We start from the raw sequence: 24227 nt of genomic DNA, 5'->3' as shown, positions 1-24227 counted from the left end.
CTCCATTAGTGCATTTATTTTACTGTTAACATTAGAAATCATGACACGGTACTGGTTTATAGATAAATAGACTGTTAATCCAGTACTCTTTTACTTTTAAATGAAAAAGGTTGATTTCATCTACAATATAACTTTTGATTGTTGTATTTTGCATCATGAAAACACATAAGAAATCATTACACAGTATTTCCTCTGTGTCTGCAACATTTCCCTCTTAACCTAAATAAAGTCTGAATCATCATAAACCAGAGAAGGCAATTTCAGATTCTTCTCATCGACAGTGTAAATGAGCTTTCCACTCACTCTCCGGAGGCCTTAAACAGTGTTGTGCTCCATATGTAAACATCTGAAGGCTGTTTATTTGTGGGCTTCAACGCTCATCTCACGAGGAGCGTGCTAATCCCTCGTGGCCCCAAAGTGAGGGGGGAGCTCTGCGCGTGCTAAAGGCTTTGTGTTTTGAGAGCAGAACTCATAGGTTGTGTTTTGGGAATGCCCGGCGTGGCTGGCAGTTTGTTTACATTCAAGAAGCAGGTCATATTGAGGGCTGAAATTGCGCACTGGCAATAAAAGGAACAGTCGACGCGTTTATTTACTCTCTGAAATTTCATTTTAAGGAGAAAGCTGAGATTAAAAGTGCTGCATGATGAAGTGAAGACTAGTGAAGAAATATTTATTTGTTCAGCAAAGGCTTCTAAGTATTACAGTACTTTGTGAGGAAGGGATTGGCTTTGAAAAACACACTTTTGAAAAGCAACGGTTTAACACACTTTTTCTTTTTTCCTCCCTAACATACCCAACATAGTTATTTTAAATGGAAAATCTACCCTCAGATACTCTAAATTACTATTATCATGGTTGTTTCACACACTTAAAGACTAGTAACATCTCTTTAAATGTAGCGTTAATTAGGAAAAAGTCTGCAGTGTGTAAACGACTACTGCGCTGTGGCACATGAAGTGCTTTGAGAAACTGGTTCTCTGGTGCATAAAGAGTAAAATCCCTGCCGGCATGGACCCTCACCAGTTTGCATTTAGAGCCAACAGATCTACAGAGGATGCCGTCACCACTGCCCATCACTCAGTCTTCACACACCTTGAGAAAAACAACACCTACGTCAGAATGCTAGTTGTTGATTTCAGCTCAGCATTCAACACAGTCTCCCCCGTGAAACTGATTGGTAAACTCAAGCAACTGGATATTGGACTTTCTTACAAACAGATCCCAGACAGTTTGGATTGGTGGTCACACCTCCTCCACTCTAGTGCTTAACGCCGGAGCTCCTCAGGGCTGTGTGTTCAGCCCCCTCCTGTTCAAGCTGTACACTCATGACTGCATCCCTCGACATAGAGACAACTCTGGTGTGAAGTTTGCAGATAACACCACTATCATAGGACAGATTTTAAAAAATGACGTAAAGTGGTGAAGAGAAAACAACCTACTGCTCAAAGTCAGCAAAGCCAAGGAGCTGATTGTTTGATTTTAGTAAAAAGGAGGTAAAGACACACTCCCCTGTTTACATTAGTGGAGCTGAGGTGGAGCAGGTCAACAGTTTTAGGTTCCTGGAAATCAACATCTCAGAGAACCTGTCATGGTCATCAAGAAGAAGAAGAAGAAGAAGAAGAAGAAGAAGATATACTTTATTGATCCCCGAGAGGAAATTGTTCTTTTCAGTCTTTTTTAAACACACACACACACACAGGCTGAAATGCACACTTCATGCACTTGTGGAGATCAAACATCTCAAGAAACGCACAGGAATGAATCAAGAATTATTAAGGAAACTTAAGAATGACTGAAAACACCACAGATTGGCATGGGATGTGCATGGCCCAGGACAGGAGGACTCTGCAGCAAGTAATTATAACCACCCATCAAGATCATTGGTACTCATCTTCCCAGTATCAATGATATCAGTGAGGTGAGGTGCCTGCACAGAGCCCAAAGGATACTAAAAGACAGCACCCACCCCAGCCACAGCCTGTTCACCCAGCTGCCACTTGGGAAGAGGTACAGAAGCTTCTGCTGCAATACCACCAGACTTAAAGACAGCTGCTTCCCTCAGGGTGTGAGACTGCTAAATTCATCCTCAGCCCTTCATCATTCGTTGTATTTTATGACATATTAATCATTTTTACTGTGAATATTTTTTGTATACATATTTCTATTTCACAAGTAGCATAAAGGGAACTACAATCTGAATTTCCTTATGCATCCCTGTGTTGTAAAGTACAATCAAATAACCTTAAATCCCTGAATCCTTTCCTCAACTGTAAATGTAGCCCTACCTCTTTATTGTCCTATATAACTAAGATTAAACAAAAACTTAAAAGTGTGTTTCACTTCATTGTGATGAGAGTTTTGCACTAAGAGGCTGTTTTCACAGTCATCTGCTGAGGGGAAAAGTACCTCTGTGCTCGCATTAAATCTCAGATTAACACTTGTGCATACAAATCTCATAACTCATTCGGAAGCTGATTGAGGTGCAGTATGCAACTTACACAAGAGTTACACAACTTCAAATCTGCAGTGCAGATGCACTGAAAATTGACTTTTCAGTTAAGTAGGAGACATCTTGTGTTCAGCAGTTAAACCTTTGAAATATTTGACTGGACTTTTCAGTGAAGGAGAAAGAGTAAAAGTTAAAGTAAAAAAACAATGTAGTTGTTTGTAAAAATACTAATATTATATTCCATTTCTGCCAATAGGTCCTCCTAAATGTCATTAAAGCATGTCTGAATCTTTAAGTAAATAATTACATTCCCTGTTGGGGGCATTTATCTTTCTTCCAGAAATATATGCTGATTTAATTGTAAACAATCACATATATATATATATATTTGCTTGGAAAAGCCCCCAGATACGGATATTTTAACTCAAAAACGTTGCATTATTGTAGCACATTAGTAAAGCACTGGATATAAATATCTCAAGGTGGCATTAAAAAAAACAAATACATGTATTTTCTCATTGAACCGAAGCCTGTCACTTATTATTTTCTATTTTTTAAAGGAATCTAAATCCACATGATAGATTTGACTGCATTTGACACCAAACTGGGGCAGCCAGGCGTTTTTTTAGTGGTGGCAGCTGACACCCTAAAAACCTGTAGATCTAGAGCCTCCCCTGGAACTAAATAGAAGTAAAAGAACAAGTTAGTTCAGAGGTTGATAAACAAGCCTTTCCCTTTTTGCTAATTGTTGTACAGTTTTCTGTTCTTCAGTTCTGTTGTCACTGATGGCCTTTGCAAGTTGCATATCACGTTGCCCTCACCTTGCATATACCAGAGTTTCACAGATTGAGAGAAAGAACAGCGAGGACATGTTGAATAGGTGTTAATGACATTTATATTCTAGGTGCTGATTGTAAGGTCACTGAGAAAATTAACACATTTTGTTACAGATTCTCATCTTTTAAAAAATCCATCATCCTCTTGAACTGTGATTTATCTCTGTTACAGCAAAACCCATCAGCATGGCTGAAAATAAAAATGGTCATAAGAACAAAAGCAGAATAATTCACTTTGGTGTTTGAGCTTCTTTTTTCTCTGTTGGAATATGACCGAGCTATATTTTCCCTTTCAATGTTTCTGACTGCCATGGAAAACTCAGAGGCAGAAACTTGCTGTTTTTGCAATCAATGCATTTTCCATGTAGTGCAATCGATAATTAAACTAAACTTGTATAATGCTTTTGAAACAAATCAAAAAAGTGCTTTATAGACAACTTGTAGCTAAATCAATATTTCAAATAAAATGAAATAAATGCAAATATTGAACAAAAGAAAAAAAATGCTTTAAGGTTAAACCCCCCTAGAGGTACGTTACATGCATTGTTTCTGAATGTGGTGTACAACATTTGCTGCACAGTATCATCTTTATTGGATTTGCTGTCATTGTCAGTAATAACTGCATTAAACGAGGCTACCTGTGGGAAGGTAAAAGAAATAGGAGTCAAAAATGGCCCTGGACTTTTTTACCCAGACCAGCCGACCACAACCCCAACCTGAGAACATAGTGATATTTTAGATTAAATTAAACAACAAAATAGTTGTAACTGACCTTTAGAATGACACTGGCATTTTCTGATCCTGAACTATTTCAGTTAACTGTTGAAAAATAACTCAATTTTATAATGTGACAATGCTATGGTTGGACTTGCATTGTGAGGTGAAATATAACTCCAAATGAATGTCCATGTTGCTCTTTATCTGCTGTTAAGTTTAAGCAAACTGGCTTGTCTCTTCTCACTGTAAAATATAGACTGCACATCACACCGTATGTTGTAGGGATGCACAAGCTGTTGCGCTGATAAATTAAAATTTTCTTCATTATAATTTTGTTACAGTGCAGATAGGTGTGCTGTCCGATATCTCAGCCAGTGACCACCAGATCTTACCTCTTCTCGTTCTTTTCCCCAAACTCATATTCTCCACTCTCTGATATGGCTTTACTCTTCCTCCCTTTTCTCTATCTCCTTACCTCTCGCCTGGTCTGATCCCCAATCCTCTATCCCCTGTCGCTCTCTCTTTAGCCCTGGCCAATCCTCTCTGGTGGTCTTGTGCACACAGGATTAGCCATTAGCTTGTAGTTTTCTCTTCCTCTTCCTCCCCTGAGAGCAAACCCTGCCACCATCACCAACCGTCCGGCTGTCCAAGGCTTCTCTCCAATACTCGGCGGTGTGCGATTGGCCCCGCAGGCTAGTGGCGAGATTAGACGTGGCATGGTGGGCTTAGTGGGCAGCCAGCTCACACCGGTGGAGTTGGTACAGAGTAGTTGCAGGCTGGAAGCTGACATTTCCTGAGATTTTCTGTCAACGATGCATAATAGAGCAAGCAGGTGATGGGGACAGAAGGGGCATTACTGTGCCAAGATCACTAAAGTGCGCATTTGCCCAAGGACACAGGGGTCACTAGATAGGAATGTCAGGATTGTCTGCTCAGAGGAGGTGTGCATACAGGTGCATACATTCTTCTGTATGTATATAACAAAATATACATCAAGTATATATTTTTGTTGAGCTTACTGACTCCCTTAAATGATAGGTACAGATTTTTAAGTTTAACTTAATACAATACTCAAATGCCATTTGTAAGTTGAACAAGTTATTGGTTATGTAATCATTCCTTCTGTCCTTATGGCCATGAAGCAATACGTTTGTAGCATCAGTACACTACACTACAAGAAAGGTTCAGTGTTACTCACCAAAACACAATGGCCCTCATGCAAGAACATTTTCAGATTTGTGTTCTGAAATTCTCTCACTTTGTTCTGCAAGGTTTAATCGTAAGAGCGTTCTAGAGCTTGCATGTGTGCATGTGTGTCCTCATGTTTGTGCACAATATAACCAAAACAGGGATCCAGAGTCATTAGCCAAATCAATTGGGTATCTTCCATCGCCAAGAAACCACAAAAACAAACTTCCATATGGCTAAAAGGACAAAGATCCACTTGATTTGCATAACTCACTTTGTTGAAGCCTCATATCTGCTTCCGCTGGAATCTTGATTTAAATAGAGAGTTGGGTTTATTGAAATTAAATAGGCTACTAGTAAAATCATTCAGTTCTTGGTCTGTGTGGCCTGGGAATAATTTCATGAGCAAAGAACTAGGGCAGAGCTTCCATTTAACTTTTTTCATTTTGCCACACTGACATTTCGGGCAAGACGCCCTTCTTCAGCGTATATTGGCGAGTTCACAATGGACCTATTGGAGTGATGTTGTTCAATTAATCTAGTAGCTAACTGTCAGTGTAGCAGAGTGAAATGCTTCCACTAGCCTCTGCCATTACTCCCAGTTTTATTTTATTTACGTACTTTTTTATTGTCAACCTGTTTTCTTATTCTTTGCACTCCTCCATTGGGACTCGTTTTTCTGTATTTATTTAAATAAAGTTGTGCTCCCTTATGGAGCTCCTAAGGAGTTGGTTAGGGCAACCTGTTTTTTCCCATGCTGTCTGCTGTGGCATGTGCCCCTAGCAAGCGCACTTGTAGTCGGCACTGCTGAAGCTTACAGAGTTTAAAACTTAATTTAAGCCTTTACAAATCAATGGGTACACTTTTGTACCAGGACAATAAAGTACATTTTTGACAGAACATGTTCTTTTGAAGGTACAGAAAAGAAGGGGCAAAAATGTACCATGTTCAAAGGTACAGTGCTTGTACCCTGCTAGGGTACAGCTGGGGCGACAAAGCATTTGTACCCTTTTAGGTCCATTCCTGTACCTTAATTTCTTAGTGTGTAGAGACAGCAGCAATACAGCTACCAATAACACTTCCAATGTTGTTGTAATGTTTTGTATTGAGACTTAAAAAAGACCTATCTTCAGATTTGCTAGCAGTAGTTTTTCAGCATATTTTGAATGCAAAAAAAATCTAAAAGAAGAGGAAGAAGAAAGTCAGTTATATTAAAACATTTCTGCTTTGTGTTTTCAGTGTTAATCCATATAATGTTCATATCCTCTGAAGGAGCACTTATTTTTTTTTGTCTCTTTGACTTTTGATACCAAAGCAATAATGAAAACTCTAAAGGACTCCCACGTGACTGTTTAGAAATGGCATAGTTTCTTTGATAGGCTGTGCACTGTCAAGTTATGTACTCTATATATATACCCTAAAAGTATATTTAAGTTTCTTTTTTTCACAGCTAGGGAATTTTCAAGTGTCGCTCTACCTACTTAAATGACACTACAGGTTCCTTCCCCTCTAAAAGCTGGTAAAATGCATATTTTGGTTTCTTGGAGTTATACAGAGCAAATAACTTGTGTAATACAAGTGATTGAAGTGAAATGGCTCCAAGCAATAAATAGCTAAATGAAAATGGAGCTTTTGAAAAAAATGTTGGATATTGAAACTCTATGTCCTATGGACTATTGTGTGAGCACAAAAGCTTTGTAATAGTAGCTTCCTACAGTACAGCTGCTTCCTTTCTTGCTAGTCGTTCCTGATATCTGCTTCAATATAAAAGCAATATTTTAACAGATCACCCCTGTCTGCTTGAAAAACAAGCCCCAAGATAAGATTCAGCCCTGGATTGATGCCAGCATAGTCAAAGCAAACTTCTTTTAACTGGATTAATATACCAGCATGTAAATGCAGGCATTTTGAGGGTGGAAGAGTCTGTTTTAATTGTTAATGAGTGGATGTTGGAGAAGTGTTATTTTTTAAAGTCAGCCAGGGTTAGTAAAGGCTTTGAAATACCCAATATCACTGCCAAAGTGCCCTAAAGCATTGCGTTAAATGACAATCTTCTTCTGGATCACTAGCAACCTTGGGCTGAAATTTGCATTCAAAATATATGTGTAGGCGGCACAATTGTATTTTAGCAATTATTTCACAAAATGGATAATTAAATAAGTTTTTGCTGCTTTGACTTTTCATCATAGATCACAAGTAAATGTCAGTGAAATATATGCCTTTTGTCTCTGTGACCATAGGCTGCATGCAAAAACACATATTTACACAAGCCTATGTAGACTTTAACTTCACAGCACAATCACTAATATTAAAATCTATAAGCCTAATGCAATGCTAACTTTAACTGTAAAGCTCATTCGTAACCCCTGCCATAACACCCAAACATAATGATTCCTGTAATGTTGGCCGACCTTTAAACTGTTCAGTCATTCCAAATTTCTTTGTTTCCCTTTTTTTTTCATCAGCAGTGAATTAATAACTGTCTTCAGTTTTGGTCCTTGTGAGGACATTTTGGTCCTTCATAGAGATTCACACAAAAACACATACTCACTCACTCTGCATCACTCTCCCGGTCTACCTGTATTGTTCCTCTTAGTTTCTCTTTCATTGTGTTATATCTTCTTCCTTCCTGAGGGATATATACAGACAGACAGACAGACAGACAGACAGACAGACAGACAGACAGACAGATTTAAAGGGCCATTTTGCTGTGTTTCCACATTAATCAGGGACATTTGGGATGGAAACATCTGACAGCTGTCATCTTTCCTACAGTATAATAGTTCAAAGCCACTGACTGAGAGTGATGCAGTACTTGATCATGTGGGCAAAAATAACTTTTATTGGATACTGTTGTGATGATGAGTTGCGCAACAAATGAATAATTCCTGCTTGTGGTGCAGTTGGAGAGTACTTGATACATTGTCTACAAACTCAAATTAGCTGGGAGTGCTAGTTACTACAAGCAACCACACAAGCCATGTTTAGCTGTAATAACAACGGCAAATGACACACTATATAATTACATTGCTGGTCAAACATAGCATAAGCTTACAGAAACAGTAATTAGTCTCTGCTGTTATGTTCATTTGCCATGTGCGCTGGTCACCTGCGAGGAGCGAAATAGAGGTCTGGCGTGTTGCCAGTTGGACTCGGATGAGCGGCAAAATACGTCAAAATATTCTCTATGACATGGACAGCAACCACACCAGTTAAAATGACAGAAACCCTTAAGTCCAGCCAAGTTTCTTGGTTATCTTGTGCCACACATAGCCTTCCTTCCACAATAATTTGTGCATGTAGGTCTTCTTTAGTTGGAGAAAAACTTGAGCTCTCTCTAGATCTCTTGTGTACATACTCTGATGTCAATCGATATCTTTTACTGTCATTTTTGAGCCCTTGTCATTTTAATATTGATGAATTTTTATTTGCGAACAGATTTCTCTTCATTCATATTAGGATCCCCATTAGCTGTAGCCGAAGCAGTAGCTATCTTCTGGAAAGCCAGTGCCTGGAGGCAATTAGCTTAGCTTAGCATAAAAACTCACGCACAGAGTGAGAGTGGTATCGATCTTCTCATCTCACTCTCAGCAAGAGAGAGAATGCATAAAGCATCAAAGCCAGCCTTGATAACCATGACCCAATCAACATGCCTGAGGAGCACCACAACAACAACATAAAAAACAGATATAAAATTAAAGTTGTGTCAATATTGAATTATTGAGCAGACCATGGCCTATTATGAATCAAAATCAAAATAGCACCTACAAGCCAATTTTGGTTGTATAATTTTGGGGTCATTTTCCACATACAGCCACAGGATAATGAAGTGTGTCTCAGTACCGGTCCACTGAAGCTCTCCACTGTAGAACAGGTCAAGGTGGGCAACCTGTGACCCATACAAGCCACATGGGACAGGATATTTTTTGCAGGAGGACCACTCGACAAATATGAGTGCATCACAATTTTTCCACAAGGGTGAACAGGAAAAAGATAGAGGCAGAGAAAGAGAGGATGTTTGTTGCTCCCTGCCAGCTCATGCCAGTATATTCTCCACATTGTGCTGGGGCTTGGAGAATAAATATGCCAAGGTTAGAGAGGCCTAGCTGCTAGTGCGAACTGAGAGGGATATTAATTGAATTTCCAACGAGCATGCTGATGTGAGATATGGATAGCAAATTCAAAATCCTTGTGAGCTGTGTGTATGAGGACAAATAATGGAGTAATGGAAGGAAGGAGAGATATACAAAAAGCAAAACATATAATACAAATAATGGTGACCCATTTGATGCCTTGGTGGTGCTATCTGCCACATTCATATAAAATTAAATAGACTAGAAATTAAGCAGAAACAAAGGCATGAATGATTTAGTGTGGTTGATTAAAAAAAACCTTTTTCCAGCTTAATAGACAGTGAGTGCTGTGGGCCAGAGCTGTGGCTTTGTCATAATGCATTAGTAAAATCAAACCTAAAATAGATGGGTGTCCTCTTTAGGGAAGAATAGCCTGCATTGCTTTCTCCCATGTTATTTGAAGTCCAATGTGACTTGCTTTAGGCTAGTTCAGCGTATTTCCGGATTAAAACAAGAATCTTGTCTGGGACACAACACAGAAAGGGGACTGTTCAACGAAAAAAGGGCCATAGCAAATATAGAGGAAGAAAGGCACAAAAGCTGATTCCACACCCTTTTGTTAGTGAAGCAGTGCACTGTGAAATGCTTTTTGTATAATACTGAGCTGTTGTGAATTCCAGATGTTCAATACTTCCTTCATAAATTGTAGTTTTATGGTAGAAAGCAAGATAAACAGTTGTATTTATAGTGATTTCTATTTCTCTTCTAAAGATACATGACTAATTGAGGGACTATCTACTAGATACCTCTCTGATTAGGACTGATGACTTTTATTTGATTTTGTGGACTGCTATTGATGCTCACACTGGTCTGCACTTCAATCAAGTGCACATTCTCAAAAATAACACAATTAACTTTATCCACTCGGAAAAGTGCTTCAATTCTTTTTGGGCATTAACTGAAATGTGTTACAGTGCAGGGTATCAAAAACAGCCCAGTACCAAAATTTGGCTTTGGATGTCATGTTATAATTTTGTTGTTAAACAAAGTTATATATAGTTTATGATCAAGAGAAAGTTAAATACGGATGCATTTGTTGTTGCAGTTATTTTGTTAAGCAGAAAATAATATTTTTTAGAATATTTTTTTTTCTTAATGTGAGCTTCAAAAAATGGACAGTATCATTTTGGCATCTGAACCAAAACTTAAAGGAATACATTGATATTGTGGAAAATAGTTTTATTTGCTTTTTTTGCCAAGAATCAGGTGGAAAGATTTGATCAATCACTTGATTGATCAATTACTTGTATAGTGCAAGTGATTGAACTGGAGCCAATGCCAGGAGGCAAATAGTTTAGCTTAGCATGAAAACTGGAAGCCTAGCTCCATAGTTAACGCACAGAGTGAGAGTGGTATCGATCTTCTCATCTCACTCTCAGCAAGAGAGAGAATGCATAAAGCATCATAGCCAGCCCTGATAACCATGACCCAATCAACATGCCTGAGGAGCAGTACGTTTCGCGAAACATCAGTGTACCTCAACATTTGGTATTAAATCCCTCACATATCTTTTCAATGGTGAAGAACTTTGCACAGATCATATTCTTTCTCACTCATGTTTTATTAAGACTAAAGAAAAGAGGTGGAGGTGTAGACAAGCCACTTCTCCTAAAGTTTGAGCAACCTGAATGCACTTTTCCAAAACTCTGGTTGACTGCAGATAGGTGACAAGAATGAAAGACAGTCACAGAGCCATTGAGGCGAGAGGAGAACAGAATGCAGGGTCTAATCCTCGCAAAGCTGAGAAAGATGAAGTTTTAAAGCCATAATTCTCCTTTTAATCCATTCAGAGAGGCTCTGACCCAGTTCAGGACCTTGTTCATGGATTCGTTTTACCTGGCTGAAGCTGCACCTAGGTACCGTGGGATTCGTGGCAGTGAGTCAGAGGTCACTGTGTTGAAGTTTTCATTAGTGCATAATCATCCAAAAAAAATAAGAATCATTGTGTTTTTGTTACCATAGAATAAGCCATTTATATCTATATGAGAGTGGCTCTTCTTCCATAGAGTCTGCCATGTTGAACCCCAATGTTTCTACCGCAGTCCAGAATGGACAAACCAAACACTGGTTCTAGGGTTTCGCAAACTAACGTAGTTTTTCCGACACACTTGGAATGGGAGGGTGAGACAAGGACATTGTGATCTTCAACTGCTAGATGCCACTAAATCCTAGACACAGGTCCTTTAAGGTTTGAATTTGAATTCAGTATTGAGTGTTATTGTAAGTGCTGTTTTATTTTTAGTCAGGGACAAACATTCATGGACACACATGGACTTTCCCTGCTCTTTTTAAAGCACAAATAAAAGCTGGACTGGTACTGACTGCTACGTGCATGAACGGCTGACATCTTTGAAATGAAGTGGCTACATTTTCAAAAGGCCAAACTTGTCTAACGTTATGTAGGCTGTGTGCAGAGTGCATTAGCTGCTGTTTTTCAGTCAGGTACTTATTCAACCACTCAGTGAAATTCATTTAGCATGTTACCTGATGGATTTCATTCTCTGATGTTTGTTTCAGAAGCCAAGTCTCTTACTGTGAATAGTAAAAAGTTGAGAGAATGAGACAACTGATACAACAACAAACTATGCAACCATTGATTACCAAAATGTCCAGCCTAAGGACTACCCAACTAGCTAGCATGTTAACAGGAAGTTATTTGCTGAAATGATTTAGTGTGTCACATCAGAAGTAGAGTAGGGTTTTCTGGCACAACTTCCTACTCGCTAGGTGAATGCAAGCATCAAAAACTCCACAACACTTTTATTTATTTATTTACTTTGATGCTACAGGAATGTTTTGGTTTATGGCCATCAAGGGCATCACAGTAATGTGACAGCACAAATTATTAATAACTGCTTTCAGTTGCTCAGAAACCATAAGAATCTTCTTGTCAAAGGACGTGATCCATGGAGCCTGTAAGATGTTATTTGACAAGAAAGCAGGTCAAAGACAGTAAGGAAGTAAAGTCTGAATATGAATCTGAAAAATGTAATTGTCCATGACAGAGCAATGGAAATTTGTCTTTGACTTGGTTCTACCATTGCACCACAAATTACCTGCGAACAGAATGAAGAGAGCCAGCAATATGTTGTGACAGAAAAGCTGCAAGGTTGCATGTGAATCACCTCTTCAGCATGCACCAGCATGCCTCAATTACAAATGATCGCTGTCATTTCTGATTGGGTTTTGCTAAAACATGAGAGCGAGTCAGTAATAAATCCACCCCAGTAAGGACATTATCTGAGTTATGGTATGGTCAGGCTAAACCTAGCTGCAGTGGCAATACTCAGTCACTGCAGCTCAACAGCACCCTTCCTTCCCTGCTGCTTGTATTATTTTGTTGTGCAGTTATAAAGAAAGATATTTACAATCAATCAAATCCCACCCACTTCTTCAATTGGCTGGACATTGGAAAGCCTTGCTTGTCAAAGTTCAATAAAACTTAACTCTGCACAAGGCAAATAAGGTGAGATCAATTCACAACCAGAAGAAAATGAGTCTTGCCGGGCCCCTTGTTTAAATGAAAGCAAATTTTCACCTTCAGTCAAGTTAACGAACTCCAGCAGTCAGTATATGTAATGCATTTTCGTCAGTGGAATGTAAATAATAAAATAAAATAAAATCTGCTTTGTGTTCCCATCTCCGACCTTTTAAAATATTGCTTGATGGGCTTTATGCTGGTCACAGGAATACTACTACGTGGAGTGTGTTTTGTGTTTCCCTGACAATGCCCACCAAGCATTTTGATAGTATCATTATTTATATCACAGTCATTATTGCCCCTTGCCTGATTCATTTTGTCATTTGCGTCACTGAAACAACCGCCCTTGGCTCACTTTTTGAGGAGCTTGGCTTCTCCTCATCGGCCTTATGGCTGACAAATGACTTTGTGAAAAGCGATATGGTCTCCTGCAGGGAAAAAAAAAGAATAGAAATTGAATCCTGGCCTCTGTCGGCAGTATCATCTGTCATCTTTTCAATATTGATGTCCATTATGTTTATAGATTATTTGGCTGTCTTCTGTTCTCTGGCCCAGCTCGCCCTGTCAGATCGGCCACTTGGGGCAGCGGCCCGTTGATAATGCCATTTTGATTGATGGGTTTCATAGTTTAATTGTCAGCACAGTCTTCTCTTAATGGAGCTCTCCACATAAGTGAAAGACTACATCTCAGATGAGTCAAAGTCCAAACTGCATGTAGCGCTCGCAGTGAGATGCAGATACAATGTGACTGTATCACAGATTCAGTATCATCATCCTGGCCCATTATCAGCCGTTCAGCTCATGTTTATTGCTTCCTGTATCACCTTTCATGGATCACATGTCCGTTTGCGGGAAGAAAACAGGCCTCTGTAAGATTTATCACACCTGTCAGTAGGCATAATTGTGTTTCGCTGGCATCAGTGCAATTATTCTGTGGCCTGTATGTAGTCTTTTGAACTACTCAATGCAAATGATTGTAATAAGGAGTCATTGAAAAGGGACAGAATGCTAAAACCCTGCATTGTCAGGAAGGTTATTTTTGTTTGAACTGTTGATTCAACTTACTGTACATTTTGGGGGCTGTAGTTTGTGCTGCCGTTTAATTGCATTGTGTTATACTTAGTAGGGCTGTGTATTGGCAAGAATCTGGTGACACGATATGTATCAAGCTGTAAGCTAGGCGATATATTGCCATTTAGTTTTTTAAATTAGTAAATTATTTTTTGGGAAACTATCATTGTATAAAGAGAACGCCACCATATGATTACAATCTAAGTAAAAAAATGTAAAAAAAAATTTTTTGCAACCAGAACAGTGGGATCTGCATTTGTATGTAACACTGTAACATCGCTGTAACATCCAACATCAAAGCCCTAAGGTAAACACTATGATCTAGTGGTTGGGGGTTTAACCAAAAAAATCTATACAGTATTTTTCAGAATCAATACAATAGCAAAAAATAAAATATTGCCATACAATTTTCTACAGGGTTTTTAGGAAGCTTTGTCAATTTGATTGCCTTGAACCAATCCTCCATGGGCAATATTCATATCAGCTTACAATGAAAAATGACATATTATTATATTCCAACACATGGCCATCACATTTGACCATACAAACCAAACAATCAGTAAAATGCTCCAGGGAGTTTGAATAAATGGCTTTAGACTTGTTTAGTCTGAGCCCAGCTGAAACCTTTTGAAGGGTGATTCAGTAACAGTAGTGAGTCATGTGGGGTTTACACTGAATCTGATTCAGCAACCACACACACACGCAGCCATATGTAGGATGTACCAGCCCATGTCTCTTTCTCATCCCTCTCCTCTCCGTCTCTCCCCAGTGTGTTTGCAACCAAGGTCGTAGTGGTCTTGCTCTGTTTTCCAGGGGTGTGTGGGCTTCATTCATCATCCGTATGATAGCTGCATGCTAGAGTGCCCTAAATCTCCTGTCTGTGTTGTGGTGTCTGTCTCTGTGGGTGTGTGTGTGTGTGTGTGCGCGCGTACTCAGAGAAATTGTCTCTTCTTCTCTCCGTATGCTCGTTCAAATGAATGATGTCTCTTCCGGCTTTCTCCCTAAAACATTTTGGTGCACTGATGTATCTATGTACATGCAGAAAGCCTCCAACACACCATGCCTGTATCCGAGCACACAGTACAGTATATTCTCATGTAGAAAATATGGAAATATGTGCCACTGTTGTTTTATTTTAATATCCAGCACTCAGCAAGATGAGATTAGTTAACATGCTTGCTCTCTAAATTGATACTTTTCATATACATGTCTCAAGGTGTGTGCAGACTGAATGCACAGTACATGCACAGTGTGATAGAGATAAAGTCAGTGCAAAAACATGTTTTAACTTGAGTGAGCAAAAATCGTGGCGCTTGTCCCAAATCTAGGACTCCCAATTCATGACTGTCTGCAGACAATAAGAAAAGTAGAGTTGTCTGGAGGAAAGTAACCAAAGGAATTGGAGTTTCTGCAAAGGTTTGAGATCAGTAAGCCAGCTAACATCTGTAGAGTCTGTACTTCGGCTGTTTTGAGTGAATAAACAGATGTCAATAACGCTCTCAAATTTGTGTGGATAAGATTACATTTAGATTAGTTTGGAATGTTGCTTTTATCACAGCATAGTCATAGATTCACATTGCAGTTGATATAAACATGTGATCTCCATTCAACCTATTATGCAACCTATTAATATTCACAGTAAAGTATGAATATTTGTGCGGTTGATTAATTTGTGTATTATATTAATTTATATTATGTTTAGTTAAACGGTGCAGTTTCCTTCTGATTTTGTTTCATTTACTTTGGATTGTATCCTATATGTTAATGTGCAAATGTACTGCTTTCATTTTGCTTTATCATCAAAGATATGTTTGCTAGTTTGCCGTGCACAGTGGCTGACCCTGGTTCTATTTTACAACTCACAGTAGCCGAACCAGAGCAACTCGGCCAGCTGCTGCAGTTAAATGAGCTCTGAGCTTGTCACGCTGGTTTCCTCCCTCACAGCAAACTGCTCCTGTTTTCTAGAGGAAAAACTGAGCGTCACCAGTGAAGTTGAATTCTGTTGTTTTTTTTCATGCATACATACATGCATCCAGACGCCAGTAAGGGGATTAAAGATACTCTTTAACCCCCGGATGAAGATCCACAGCACCTTTGTAATTGATCCACCATCTTTTGCTCTTCTGTCTTTTTATCTTTTATCCTGCTTATCTCCCCTTTATCATTTCTCTCTAATCTCTTCTTCTCTTCCTAGTAACTTAATCTTTAAGTTTTCATCTTTTTCTCTCCCCTTCTTCTTGTGCTAAAGTCACTCAAAAGCTACACTTACAAAGAGAAAGTACTGAAGTATGAAACAAAAGGAACAAAGGAAAGAAAGGATTTGGTAGAGATGAAGGTGAGGCTAGGACAGTATTCACGGAGGAGGCCATTTGAACGGTCTGGTCCAGGCATAGATCGATACTAGGTGATGTAGGAGCTGGTGGGGGGGTGATTGCAGGGGCAGTAGAAGGGCTAATCATTTCAGTCATTACCCAGCCGTGTCTCCTGATTCGAGGGATTAGCAGACGCAGAAACAGGGGAGATGTTGTGTTAGTGCTACAGGAGACTCTATCAGGGATTTGAGGAGTGGAAAACACTGCCTGTCCCCAGTCGCCTTTGGTAATTGTGCCTGCAGTACCGTGTATGGGGATCTGGGGGAAGAGTGTGTGTGAGTGTGAATACAAGATGTGTTAGCTGTAGTGTTAGGGAGAAAAGGACCGAAGGAAGAGGGAAAGGAGACAATGTTGGCATTTGCGTTGTGCATGAACGTGCACACTTGTAAGAAATACCACGGCTCTCCTCTCCTATGAGAGGGGAGTCGTGGGAGAGCTTACATGGTTGCCTGCCCACAAGCCTTTATGCGGAGCTGATCATTTGACAGAGTACAGAGCAGCTGGAGAGACCGGCTAGCTCTGGTGTCTGTGAGGGCCCTGTGAACATTTTACACACCACCACATACACGGCGGGTAGAAATAAGGGAAATTACATTTACGTCAGTGGTCAAAAAGTCACAACTGGCTAATTTAATCAGTTGCAGTCTCAGCATCAACAGTACCTTAAACGCTGAGATCAAAAACAAGGCCATATAATTGAACTGTCATGCACAGTTGAACACTTGAGAACAACTACCAACAACACTCTTTGAAAGAATATGAATTAAGAAACACAGATTTGTAAGTGTGGCTTGCATTAGTGAGTTTTAAAGGAGACCTTAGATTTTACTTCAGTTAATACTGTGAGTTATATAATCTTCTGTGGCTCCGAAGGGAAAAACAACAACACCAGCGATGGCATCAACAGATTTGTAACAAAAAGCCTGCCTTACTAACTGGACAGTTTTAAGACACCGACATTTGCTGGGGCAGAGAAGCTTTAACCAAAATGTGCTGTCAGCTACATTATGTTAAGTGTAGGGTCTAGAGGTTTTGGAGCTTGAACCATACTAAAAGTAAAAGTACTATAGCTGTAGCTCCATCAGCACATACTGTATGTTACCATATGATAAATCAAAATCGAGATAAATGTGGATGGAAACCCCTGAGGTATAAATACAATGCTGATGAGTAATGAGAAATATAATTTTTAAATTATTTTATGTTTCAATTTTCCAACTGTTTCATTTTTTATCACATTTTTATGATGAGCCATGAACACATTTCACATTTAATCTTGTTATTTTTAAGCACATTGATTTGAAATTGTTTAAACAAGCCATTTAAAGCGATTTAGTACTGAGATTATTAAAAGAATGGTAAATCTGTGTAGCACAGAACAAGATATGCTTGTGTGTCGAACTCCCAAAACACTGGATCCTACTGTACACATGCCACAATGCAACTTGATAGCCTTGATGACATCATCTGGGTTATTTTGGCTGGTACTTTGGAAAGCGAGTAAAATTGGTGGATTGAGATACAAAGAGAGCGTCAGTTTCTTGCTCAGATTTCTATCAGGAGCTGTAGAAAAATAGTTCAGATCTGTTTAACGTGTTTGTCTGGAGGCTGATGGATCTCAAAGGTGAACTGACATTTCACAGTTTTGTTAAACTATGGTGAGGTTCATGATGTGAGTAGCAGAGCCCGCTGACACAGCCCACAGAGCTCATTATTATTCATTTTCTCCATTATTTTGAGATGCCTTTTTTCTGTAACTATCTTATCAAATAGGGAAACGTTTTTTGGAGAAAAACCTTTTGGAAACAAATGAAGCTCCAGTGCAACTTTAAATAGATAAGATTGTAGAATTATGAGAGTATTTGTGCAGTGAGGATTTGCCGTTAAAGCTCCACTTGTGGGCTACGTGCCAACGCAGCTTCACACCTTGTAGTCCTGCCAGTCCACTGCACAGTAAAGCAAACCAAAGCTGTGAATACAGAATGTACATCTCGCCACCTGACTGCAAATGTTCAGCATTCATAGGACATGCTGCCTCACCGCCGTGGCTGCCTTCCAACACCTGCAGCTTCAGACACAGCTTCAAAAGGAAAAAACATTGAAAGTAAAGGCAGGATGTTTGAAAGAAGCTTAACATCCTAGGCAAAAGGAACTTTTCACTCTTGTAGGCTGCATTGTGTTTTTGGATACAGGCAAAAGAGGTGAATGAAGCTGTTGGGATAATCTGACCCAACAGCCACAAAATCCAAACTGAGAGTTATGGAGGAGGCAAGTCAAATGCTAACTGCATTCAGCAATAAAAGACAGCGAGGTAAAGTTAACTGACTTTGACCTTAAAATAAGAGTCAAACCCAACTTAAGCTTGACAGCGGAAAATCAGGTTAAGCCTCTGTACCAGAGTTCTTTCCAATTCATCCAGCGTGTCGCCAGGGATCACAAGAAATAACAAAAGTTTCAGAAGGGAAAATGAAAGGGGCGACACAAGGGAACAGTGCATGGTGGCAGCAGTGTGGGTGTCTGTGCATATGTGTGGAGATTAAAGATATGACATGGGGAAATGATGCCAAGTTCCACCTCTTCGTCTTCTTTTCCAAAGTTGTCCTCATGGGCCCTAGTAAGTTTAAAAATAGAGCTTTTCTAATGGAGAAGAGGGCCGAGGGGAAAGCGAAGAAGAGCGAAAGCGTGCAGAGACCGGAGGAGTCCTCTGTGGTAGGAGAATGCAATTTGAGATTGGCCAGATTGCTTTTTTTTTTCTTTCTTCCTTCTCCCCCTCGGCCGCTCATGAAGTGTGATATGCACTGGCGGGGTCCCTAAGCCGCCATAAGCCTGACGCCAGTACCCACACCGCCGCCAAGGAGTCGTCGCACTCACGGCGCGAGGAAATCAGCACGATGAAATAAAAGAGGGACTCCAAAGAGATCAGCAGGGATATTGGGAGTGATAGATGAGAGTCAAGGCAAGGAGTAGAAGAGGGTGGAGAAAAGGGAAGGAGTGAAAGGATGAAGGAGATAGCTTCGGTGGGATTATGCTGGGATATGGCAGAATGTAAATGTACTTGAGCTGTCCGAGGGCTGATTTCTCACGGTCACATTGTCTTGTGAGAGGTGCATTGTCATGGGCCTTTTGTTACAGGTTTGTGGTCCATCTGCATGAAAAAGCGGTGTTCAAGCCAAACGGGGAAGTGTTGTTACAAATCTACCTTGGATGAAACGGGCATTAAATGTTTTCCTCTATCTCTTTCTGTCATTTTAGGAGGGGAGGGCTCGGCCGAGGCAGGGCAGAAGGAAACCTCCACCTGTGATATTTGCCAGTTTGGGGCTGAGTGCGATGTGGACGCAGAGGATGTTTGGTGAGTTTGCCACGCCTACAAAGTGCTTGAAACTGCAATTTTCTGTCAAAGACACATGACACCAGTGGACCTTTGCAGCTAAACTCAAGTTATCTTGACACCTTTTAACATTCCCTACCCCCCTATATTTGTTATCTGAAACATTTATGTACATTTGAATTTAGATTAGAACTCTTATTTATACTGCACACCCCTGCTGCTGAACACCCACTGAGGTTTAGTGCATGGTTGACCACTTCATTTAACCTCAATTACTAGAGCAGGGCACAGAGAGAAAGGAGATTTTCGCTTATTCTGGAAATCCAATTACTATCCTTACAGGACTTGGCAATGTCAGACCAAAAATGACTCTGACTCACACAGGGAAACTAGTTCATTGAAGAAATAACGTTTGTCATACATTTAACCATTTATTGCAGATGAGATGGATGCAGGTAATGCGTTATCAGCTCCTCTGTATGCATTAGCAGCACTAAAAACATCCTCAGGGGTACATAATAAACATGCGGGTGGAGAGTCCAATTAGATGAAGGCTCAACTGGTGAACCAGCACCAGGCAGTAGCATCAGTGTATTTGCTTTCTGCAGCATGAATGAAGCTTAAATGAACCAACATTACTGATTTGGTGTGGAACAAGGATCAGCTGCTATCAGCAAAAGGAAGGCAGTGCTTATAAGAAATCCCAGATGTACCGGCAGAAATTAGAAGTGCCCTGAGAGTATGACTCTATCAAACTGCTTGATGTAATGGAAAGATAATGTACCCTAGTGTGCAATAACCATAATGCAAAGGAACAGTTTCATGATGCATTCTGAGCCTTGTTGCAAATACCAAACAGCTGGAGTCCACTCCTCCTGATTCCACCCACTTTCACAAATGCACCTTAATATTCTACTAAAACATAGAAATGGATTTATTGGCAATTTCTCAAACCCCAAAGGTAGAATTCATAAGGTCACAACAGCATAATGTGCTGTCGATGATGTGTGCACACAAAACTGAAAACATGAAAGGAAATGGAGCCTCAAGCCCACACAGCATAACTGCAACAAAGGCAATTACACAATATATACCATAGGACGTTTGCCTCCACAATAATAAGAAAATGGACAAGACAAGAAAGGCGGTCCAACTCAATAATGTATCTCATTGGAAAAGCAGTTGACACAAACAGAGATATGAATATTTCAGTGTGCCTTCTTGTAAAACGGAAACTACAAGTACTCTTTAATCTTTCAAAAGCCCCAAGGTGTTTTGATAAGACTGTTTCTGGTGAATAATCAGACAGGTAATTGCAACCCAACAGCAGGTAATTTTCATCAAACAGCAGCCAACCACTGGCATAGCGTAGGATCATTTTGATTAAAATGACAGGTTATTCCAATCAGGCAGCAGCTGATTTTAATCAAACAAACCGTCAGTTAATCAAACAATGAGTGGGGAGAGATGACTGTAATCAAAGACCAGGTGACGGTAAAGTGATGTGTTTATAGTGATGCATTATTCTTATTTTCATACAAACAATGCAGAGGGATAAATAAATGTTGTTTGTTAGCCACTGTATGAAGTGTTGTGATTCTTGATGATATGTGGGATTCAAAGTAGCCTTATAATCAGACCGAGGTGCCAATTTGTGATGCCTCCGCACTGGCAACAGCCGTGGCCCGAGGCTTTATGTTTTCAGGTTTTCCGTCTGTCTGTCAAAATGAACTGATTACATTTTGGTGGTCAATGGTCAAAGTCACTGTGACCTTTGTTTTTGGCCATAACTCAAGAATTGACAACCATAATGGTGAGAAATTGAATTAGTGACACTAAAATGGGATGGCACAATAAGTAATCAATAACTCATCTCATTCTGCCTTGCACTCACTGCCTCATTCTGAATTTCGAGCGTCATCGGAATCACGTGACTGCACACAATGTTGTAGCAACACAATATATAATAATATTGTACAAGAACTGTAAAAACTCAACAAGACAAATACATTTTCACTTCATTATGCAATAACATGCAGATTTTGTAACAGTCTGCTGCATTTTGTAATAAAGCCTGAACCCAGTATTAATCAGATTTTCCCACATTTTGTAATAAATTATTACATATTGTGATGGATATTATTGATTATAAGTTGGGGAGTTTTTTATTAACTGCATTTTGAGTAATCTAAAGCTTTTTGATGGCCTTTTTGGGGAACTCTGGCAAAAGACCATTACAGAAGTCAACCTTGCTGGAAATAAAAGCGTGAATTAGTTTTTCTAGGTCGGCATTTGACAGGAAGTCCCTGAGTTTGGCTGTATTTGTAAGATGATAACAAGCTAATCTTGATAATGCTTTTATGTGGCTATTTAGACTAAGATCAGAGTTAACTATCCAAAGCACCACAGGTCGTTGGAGTCTAATTTTTGGGAAGTTTAATTTGGGTAGTTAAAAATGTAACCTGTACGGGTGAAGATGATTTTGGTTGATTATTATACAACGCACTATGGTATACAATTTCCATCATAAAAAAGTCCTGCATTTTGTAATAACCACCACAATATGTAATCATTTATTACAAAATGCAGAGAAATGTATTACATACTGCATTCATGCTGTTTATTACAAAAAGCTTTACATAATGAAATTGAAAATGGTTTACATTTTGTCGAGTTATGACATAATGCAGTGTTATTACATACTGTGTTGTTACAAACTTATTGGACTGCACCTGGCTTGAGTTTCACCTAGAGCACATAGAGATGAGGGAGCGGTATATTCTCATCTAACTCTGGACAAGAAAGTATATTTCCCAAAATGTGTAACTATTCCTTTAAAAGTTATTGATTCTGTCTGGATCAGACTGTATGGCCGTTGTGTCAGAATAGGCGATCAGTGAGTAATAAATTCTTGCTGTAACTTGACCAACAGACTTGGCTCCTGACCAATCATAACTTGCAAAGGTGATTGGTAAGGTGCCAGAGACAGCCTTCACTGTTCCACCTTACAGCACCACCAATGTTATTCCTATTTAGCTTTGCCTCCTAACAGCTGTGTGCTGAAGGAATGCTCCGTGCTCCGCCCCGGGTCTGTTGGGTTGAGTTATTATTGGGATGATATCATGAGCTCTGAACTTGAAAAAAGTCATCTTGCAACGACCTTTGTAGCTGTGTCAATCCCATCAATGCTTGTTACCATTTTTGTGGCCATTTTACTGTCGCCATTTCTCTGGCTTTGGCACAGAGAGATGACTTTCACATTCATTAATCCCACCTAAAAAGCTCTTGACTTGATTGATTGAATTAATCCATTTGAGGGACTTTTTTCAAAATGTAAACTGGTGTCAAGACACTTGTAACTGCTGGTGGCATCAACAATATTTTATGTTGCCTTGGTGAAAAATAATCCATCAGTGTGCTCTTCACTGAAATCATGAGAAGACATTTGGGTTTTTTTTTTATACCTGATTATTATTTTTATGCAATTTGACAGCATAAAAGAATGCTATTATAATGAAGGGTTATTTTCATAATGTGCTTAGAAAGGATGCTCTGACTTTCACTGAGCCATCTGATTAGGAGAAAATTGCTATTTCATTCATTTGTCATTTATGACCATCTGGAAAAGAAAAAATGTGCTCTGTGATGTGACCAGAATACTGTATGTTGGTTGAACCTATTTTGGCTGAACTACACTGTATTTGACCCGGGTTTGGCAAAGAGACTTGCTATCCTCACACCACCTCTTTGGCTCTCTGTACTCTGGAGGCAGGCGGCAGGCAAAAAAGACCAATTTACCCCTCAAGGATCAATAGAGTGTCACGAAAACCCATTTAGATCCATTTGTGGTGTAAAACTGTAATTACCCACAAAAACCCATGCTTTCAAACGCATCAATAGCACCCATTGGTGTTGATAGAATTAGGTAGAGGAGGAGCAGATAGCGAGCTAGTCATAGAGAAGGGCTGCAGGGACACTTGCTGTGTGAACACTGGGTTTAGACCTCCTGAGAAAGGAGCTGGAGGCTTTTCAAAGCTGGCACTTGTGTCCTCATTGAAGCCCATTCTATGCAGAGAAAAAGGGAATTTCAGTGAAAAGCCAGACAAGTCACAGGCCAACAGGCACGGTGGGAGACAGCCTTTATTTTCCTTGAGCTGGGTCCATGCACACAAATACATATACAATATACGCTAGAAACCCTTCTCGCATTACAATGGGCCACTGGGTACGGACGTGTAAAAGGAATCTCTTTGTAGTTGTTTTGCATCTCTTGATAGAGGCTTTTGTATCTCTTTGTGGAGGTTTTGTGTCTTTTTTGGATCCTTTTGCATCTCTTCATGGTTGTTTTGCATCTCTCTGTAGTTTTTTTTGCATCTCTTGACAGGTTTTAGCATGTCTTTGTTGAGGATTCGTGACTTTTTATGTCCTTTTGCATATTTATGTGGTCACTTTGCACCTCTTTATAGTTGTTTTACATCTCTTGATAGAGGTTTTTGCATCTCTTTGTGGAGGTCTTGCTTCTTTTTGTTGTCTTTTTGTATCTCTTCATGGTTGTTTTGCATCTTTGTAGTTGTTTTTTTTACTCTCTGTAGTTGTTTTTTTACTCTCTGTAGTTGTTTTGCATCTCTTTGTAGTCTTTTGTAGTCAGACTC

The 24227-nt window shown here is 39.6% G+C and overlaps 1 protein-coding gene across 1 annotated transcript in view; it reads left to right on the top strand.

The window, feature by feature from the left end:
• tmeff2a (transmembrane protein with EGF-like and two follistatin-like domains 2a) overlaps nucleotides 1-24227 on the top strand; it is a 101263-nt gene that overhangs the window by 61873 nt on the left and 15163 nt on the right. The window contains exon 5 of the mRNA XM_051405006.1: nucleotides 19500-19596. Within this exon, the coding sequence (XP_051260966.1) occupies nucleotides 19500-19596 (97 nt within the window). The remainder of the gene's footprint in view (nucleotides 1-19499; nucleotides 19597-24227) is intronic.

The sequence above is a fragment of the Dicentrarchus labrax genome, unplaced genomic scaffold (genome assembly GCF_905237075.1).
Source record: "Dicentrarchus labrax unplaced genomic scaffold, dlabrax2021, whole genome shotgun sequence".
Classification (NCBI taxonomy): domain Eukaryota; kingdom Metazoa; phylum Chordata; class Actinopteri; family Moronidae; genus Dicentrarchus; species Dicentrarchus labrax.
Note: the sequence above shows the minus strand (reverse complement) of the source record. Positions and strands in the feature narration are given on the sequence as shown.